Source organism: Protopterus annectens, chromosome 10.part0, assembly GCF_019279795.1.
Source record: "Protopterus annectens isolate FY-2018-M chromosome 10.part0, PAN1.0, whole genome shotgun sequence".
Lineage (NCBI taxonomy): Eukaryota > Metazoa > Chordata > Ceratodontiformes > Protopteridae > Protopterus > Protopterus annectens.
Window position 1 is genome coordinate 1,787,725,346 of NC_056744.1, and position 7,369 is coordinate 1,787,732,714.

Below are 7,369 nucleotides of genomic sequence, written 5' to 3' on the forward strand. Positions count from 1 at the left end.
AACAGCACTGCAGGACAGTCTCAAATAAAGAAAGAAAACATCTAAGCTGTACTTTGCTATATTCTTGACTGAATCTAAGAGAATTACTATACCCTAGTTAACTTACTTACAGAGCAAGGCAAGAGTGGTGAATGGGTCTTCTTGTCAGGTCAAAGACAAAATACAGAATGCCCTGTCTCTCTCAGAGACTTCTTAAATTAATATTCCAAATATTACTGCTGGGATACTTACAGAATGACATAATTTCTTGTCATCTGACTTCAATTCCTAGGCTCACAACCACTGATTTTAGCATCTACCTGCAAACATACATAGACCTTAGATCTTTTGGCAAATGGTGGAAGTTGTAAAATAATTTACATTCCTCCATATTTAAAGACAATACAAAAAACTTATCTAGTACAGACATTCTGTGACCTTTTGACTGAAACTAAAAGATAACATCCTTTTATTATGTGGTTATACAGTAATTTAAGTTTTCAGCTATTCTTCTGAAGTTAACTTCTTGTGTTTCAGTTCCCATTGTTAAAATATATACATCTAAACAGTTACAATAGTGTATATACATTTCTGCTCAGTACTTTACAAAATATCTCTTCAGCACACATTTGTACAATATGACATACAGTTCTAGTACATTTGTAACACAGGCATATGAATCATGTTGATATTCAAAAATGGCATATAACCATTTACAAAACTGCAGTATCTCTTTGTGTCACACTTCTATCATAAATTATATTAATATTCACAAATGACATATAATTATTTACAAAATTCCAAATAGCTGGGATGGCAGTATCTGCTTCTGTCACACTTCTACATAAACTATATTAATATTCACAAATGACATATAATTATTTACAAAATTCCAGATAGCTGGGCTGGCAGTATCTCTTTTTGTTACACTAGGTTTCAACAATGTGCAACATCAGCTCATAAAGTGACAAGCTTTAGCAATTGCATTGTGACAGCATGTGCACTTGAAATGTCATTTACAAGTTGCTATCACCAAGCTTGTGTAATACAAACTCCAATAAGTCGAATAAACATACAGACTCCCTGTTTTATGCCCAATGTTTTAAACTATAAGCATCCAAATAAATAAAGATAACCAGAAAGTCTTTCTTAGTCACCCATTAAAGGGTATAGGAGTCTAGTGTAGTATGAGGTTAACAAATGAATAAAAAAAACTAGCCAGGTGGATTACAGGAACAATATTCAGTTTGTACTTAAAAATTAACTACACAAACAAACACATATTGTTAGGCAGTTAATCGGGAGATCACTATGATGTAGAAAACCACCTCTAGTTCCAATGGAAAAAGATCGGTACATCCTTTTAAAGAACATAGCAGCTTCAGAACAGAGCATGTAACAACGTTTTGCCAGAAATGTGGGGACTGTAAAAGACTCCCCCAAGTGATTTTAACTGACCCTTGAGGAGCTATGATTCTGCTGGCTGTATTTTAGTAAGAGAAAGCTGATTTAAAGACCTGCTCAGTGCATGCAGTTATGACAATCTACATTTCACCATTTCTGATTCTTACTTCACACAAACTTGTCATTAGTTTATGTGTGTCAGGTTACACTTGTTTCATTTCTAACACTGTTCACTGAATCCGTATTGGCTATGTATTCTAAAACCATGTTTCCTGATGTAGTGCTTAATTCTGAGTGTGTGGCAAAACTCAATAACACATTCAACGTACCACAGTCCGCACACATGATGACTGAAAACGTTAAACGCCTAACAAGAATCCTAACAGCTGTATGTAACAGCTGATTGGCAACTGTCTCCTATGTCATATTGTCTGGAAATGAGATTTGATTACTGATAATGTGGTCCCTCAAGGTAATAGGATGATGTGAGGTGTTATATCACTTAACAGCAGGGCAAAAATGGGCCAGTTGGGAGTATAGGAGGGCTAAATTGTCAAGCTTACAGCCACAATAAACAAATAAATAAATAAATGAACATGTATTTCTGTGGAGATAAAACATAAATATAAGCCTCTATATTTTGTGCCTCTCATTTCTTAAATACATACTATATTCATCACACCTATCAGTATCAAATTAAGGCAGATTAAATACACAGTAAAGTATTTAAATCCTCAGCCCACAAATAACATAAATGTACAAGGCTGAAAGTTAAATCACAACAGCCCCTTATTTTATTTTTTTTAACCTTCTGTATTGAGAAAGGTAGAAATAAATCTCCATGCCTGCGATGTTGGTGGAACTGTTTACCTTCGATTAGCAGACGTGACATGATAGCAGAGCTCAGACAAACACCTCTCCCTGATACAGCCTTGCCAAACAATGCTAATAGAATGCAAACACTGGTAAGTGCCCTTTGTAAGATGACAGCACTCTAATCTGCAGACTACACAGTCTCCCTACAGAACGTTACCCCACAACCTAGAGTTACCTACAACCCAATGAACTTTGCTCACAACCCATCTTTTGTAGTTTCACTCTGTTTTTAGGATGCACAGAGAAACTCTTAGAACCTCTGTTCTTCATCTTGTTATGTTATCGAGGCTCTCCTGTAGCATGAATACCCAGCAACAACTTGTTTCAATCACTGATGCTACCCTTTGGAGTAGAGCACAAAACTGACCAGACAGCTACTCAGCAAAACACGATTCACCAAATTTATTTCACCACAATGACCAGGTACAAAAATCTCACCTCCATGGAAACAAAGCCTACTCTGAAGTACAGTGACCCCAGAGTAGGTCAAACTTACTTGGTGGTATGTCAAAGGTCGGTCCTGTACAGGGTCTGCAGGGTCCTTGTTCTGAACCATTTTAATTAAACAAGTTTCTGTTAAGTACAGCTGCATTTCAGTCAACTGAAGCTGGTCCATTTGCTGCAGTATCCCCTACCACATATATGACACTAATACTATCCTTGCTGCAGTATCCCCTACCACATATATGACACTAATACTATCCTTGCTGCAGTATCCCCTACCACATATATGACACTAATACTATCCATAGTCTTATTGTCTTAAAAACTGAAGTCACATCCCTCAGAAAATAGGAATTATTATATTCTTATACGGCTCTTTCACGTTTATGGGCTAACCAATATCTTGTGGTGGATGTAATGCATTGTTTTTGCAGTGATATAAACTCTGTCAATTAAACCACTGAATTAGGTCAGACATATAATATATTCCTGTACAATAAAATGGAATCATTCTAATGAGATGAAGAAGGAGGATTGACATTTATTGTGCTGTATTTCTTTACTATTTGCACTTCTGGGACATGGCTATAAAAATTCCTTTTGGAACAGTTCACTTAACTGGTCACCAAATAAATAAATACAATTAAATATAATTCCTTGGGAACTGAAATGCAGACAGTAATTGCAAAGAAGCCTGTAAGTGTTGCACAACATGCAAGAAGTTCTTTGGGCAAAAGATAATGACATCTGGCATCTTGCCTTGCACTCACTGAAATTTCACGCACCACCGAAGCCTCCACCCTGTGGGAGTTCTACACTGTTCCTGCCATTTTGTAACTTTTAAAAACCAGTGGCATTGTTTAAAGACTGAATTAGATAAAGTCGTGCATGTCAGTTGTACTGAAAGAAAACACAGACTAAAAACAGCAGTTACCCAAGTTCTGCAACATTTTATTGACTTTAGGAAATGCTTGCATGCTTGGCTTTCAGAAATACTTGAATGTTATGCAGACAGAAGCACAAACCAAACCCAGTGCGTGGGAATGGGAAGGCAGGTCACACACAGCTACTCCCTTAGTGGCATGCTGAATTCCAGGACAGATGGTATCATCAGACCGTAGCCATGTGCTCCCTGAAAGACGTAGGGGAACCTGTGGGCAACAGGGGAAGGAGTTATATGTTTCAGTAGGACTGAAATAGAACTACTAAAAATTCACACTGTAAACAGCAGGGAGGGGTTACTACCCTTCTAAAGGACACTGCTGCATTTATATATATAACTCACATTACCTGCAGAGGACATGATCGCACACCACCAAAGAAAAAGGAAATATAACAAATGCTAATGAGATGCATTCCAGGGCCACTAACGGGATAGCAACATGCAAGAACAAAGTATGACACAGACAGTTTATGGGTGACGGAAAGTAACTATAGGAGAAATAAATGTGCACATCACTGCAAACACGCATTTCCTACAAAGTTAAAAACAGTCAGTTTTAAAAATAACTGCTCCATCTACAAATCAAATAGTTCCTTTGGTGCCTAAACAGTCTCCTGTCTTGGAAATTCTGCATTCTGTTACTTTTAAGATGCCATATCCTCTGACTTCACCTTGCAATTATGTTTTAGTGATGTCACAGAACCACAAGATGTTGAATCACACACACAGCAATTTAGAAACAAAAGGGTTTCTTATAAAACACATATCCAGTGACTGCCTTTTGCTGGGATCAAAATACCAACACCTCCTCTTGACTGGCAACAAAAACATCTCTTTGCCCTCACCTGAGCTGTAATGCTAGGAAACTCAAGCAGGCTCTGCTTGTTAAGAGAACAGCATGCCCAGGATTGCTGTTTTATAAGAGTGCATACATGTGTATTATACCACACAACGAAAAGGAAGCTGAAAATGTTAGCATAACGAAAGGTGCAGAGAGAAAACACAGGGGCTAATAATATACAGTTCACACTACATGAGATAAAACTAGCTAGCAATGTGCCTTCTACACAGGCAAGTTCGACTCCCACTAACTCTACTTGATCAAATGCCAAATTAATTCCGAAAAGAATTTGCATCTGAGACTGCATAGTACCACCTGGTCAACAAACAATAAATATAAATAAGCAAACATGAAAACTGTCAGTGAGTTTATACGAAAGATGTTTGTAAAATGGTTAGCCTCCGCTGACAGCTCAACACAATAACAATCTAAGGTGTAAAACCGCAGCTCTGAAATCATTCACTGGCCACAGTTCATTTTAGGGTCTACCCCTCACTGGCTCATCCTTGTTATGGTACCTCAGACACTACTTTCATGGCCCTTTAAGTATATTTTTAAGGATCAGTAACCATTTTGGACAGCTATTTTCCAGCGTTACCTGAAGCCATGCAATGTGGCACCCACTTTATTAAAATATCTGAGCAAACGTTAGAAAAATGGGGACCCACCACCACCAAAACAATAAGAAATCTTTACTATTTAAGACGGTTAAAAGGGGATAGCAAGCCAAAGCTGTTAATAAATATCTATAAAAGCAGTCATGAGTGCACCAATCATTCCGAACGCAGTAGGACAAAAGTTTGCACGCATCCCTGACCAAATTACGTGAACAAGCCGTCTCATGCAACGAAAACATAAGGGTTCGAGCCGCGCACAAGACTACCACCCTGGCTCGCTCCAGCTGCGCGCTGCCTACTTGGCTCTGGGAATCTGGGTTCCACGCGCACCACAGCTAATGTGTGCCAGCTGCGCGAGGATACAGTGAAAGATCAATGGGTGCTTAGGTGCCACAGGAAAGTGCGGGCCTATAATAAATACAGCAAATTAGCAACATACTTGTTTTTTCCAACCCCTTGTTTCCCCACAACACCCGGACTCACCGAGATCGTCCATTTTTGTGCAGGGCGGGTGCAGAGATGATGGAGAGCTGGAGCTGCACGGTCGCCTTCTTTCCTTTCCTGACTATGCAGCAAACGATATATTGGTATATATATTTAATTATACACTACGTTAGTACAGCAACTAAGGTACAGCACGACTACTCACAAAAAAGTTCGCTAGCTGCCTGCTGCCACTACCTCCCTCCCGCCCTGACGTCAGCCAGCACATTCCTCACAGGGGCTGACCATGTAAGGCAGCTGGAATTTCTGATGGGACACAACAAGTTTCATATAGGAGAAAATGCACATACAAACTGGCATCTCCTACCTCAAGCATTACATGCAGCCCCTGCTAGCTAATGCAGAAAGCTCCACGCTCAGAGGAGCCTACAGTGGCATCCCTTCTAGCGATACATGCATCCCGTTCTCTTACCATCTTGAACGATTTTATGTATTATTATTATTAGTATTATTATTATTAGTAGTATTAGTATTATTATTATTATTATTATTATTAATTAGTTTGATCTTCTCTGATGCCTGTCATAGGGACAAGAAAACGCTTCCAGAAGACCCTGAGCATCCTGTGCCATTGAGTATATGTAGTTACTGCTACTGCTAGCAGAGTAGTCCGGCAATCGAAATGGAGCTGACCAGGAAAGCTCTTTGGTTTGCATGTCTGAGTGGCTATACATAATTACGCGATTTATTTCTTTATTTTTATTATTATTTTGGCATTGCTATGCATAAATTTACAGTAATATTTAAAATTTGTTTCTCCTTTTGCGCCTCCTACCCATTATTTTTTACTTTGTCCAGATTTCTTGAGTAAAGAAGTTGACGGGTACGAAGCATGGCACAGCTCCTCAGAGTGCTTCAGACGACTTCTGTATATATTGCTGTTTAATAATTCAGTAATTTGTAAGTCAAAAGAAAAAAAAACAAAACACTTAACTAGGTACTTGGCCATGTGTTCATTTCGGACAGGATTTCATCAATAGCCAGCAATGATACAAGTCTTAACAGAAACTAGTAACTATATACATCAAAGCAGTTACGCCAACTATCATTACAAAGTTAATAACGTTAAAATGAACATGCAAAAATTGGGTTAGTAAACTGAAAACAGTTTCAGAAGAAGATGTAGAAGACATTAGGAAGAACATCTGGAGTACTGCAAAATAAAGAAAACAAGTTACTGGCATGTGCGGGAGACAAAGTGAAGTGAGACTAGAATGTTTAAAGAAGCAGGGGTTGAAAACAGATGAAGGGAAAGAGAGCTGCAGCAAAAAGTCATTTTGATTTAATAGGTTGAGCAAAGAATGGAGTTGTGAAGAGGAGACTAATTTGGGATCAGTAGTACCAAACAGCACACTGTATGATTTATCTGAATTTATGAAAGGATTTCATGCCAAATTGTAGTGAATCAATTGTTATAGTGAGGTCTTGTACACCAGCAGTAAGTTTACTACCATCCAGAAGTATCATCTGTGTAGATAGTGGCTTTTAAGTCTAAGATATCAGAAACAAGACCGCTGAGGACATAAGAGAACAGGATGAGTATAGAACAGACCCTTGCGGGACACCAAAAGAGCACCACCCATGTCACAGAGGGGGAGTCGATAAGCCAAACAGATAGACAATCAGCAGAGTTCTGTGAGATGAGTAGTAGAGCTCCAATTTGGAAGGACATTGGGAGTGAATGTTGGGAAAAGACAACAAATGAGAGAACACTTATAGAGTCACATGCCTAGGGTCCAGAAGTTGTCCTCCTATAATGTT

General features: G+C 38.6%; 1 protein-coding gene across 3 annotated transcripts in view; it reads right to left on the minus strand.

Moving 5' to 3' along the window:
* TGFB1I1 (transforming growth factor beta 1 induced transcript 1) overlaps nt 1-5,780 on the minus strand; it is a 546,447-nt gene extending 540,667 nt beyond the window's left edge. For all 3 annotated transcript variants that reach the window (XM_044086607.1, XM_044086606.1, XM_044086608.1), the window contains exon 1: nt 5,588-5,780. In XM_044086607.1, the coding sequence (XP_043942542.1) occupies nt 5,588-5,600 (13 nt within the window). In that variant the 5' untranslated portion in view covers nt 5,601-5,780. The remainder of the gene's footprint in view (nt 1-5,587) is intronic.
* Between the last annotated feature and the right edge of the window lie 1,589 nt (nt 5,781-7,369).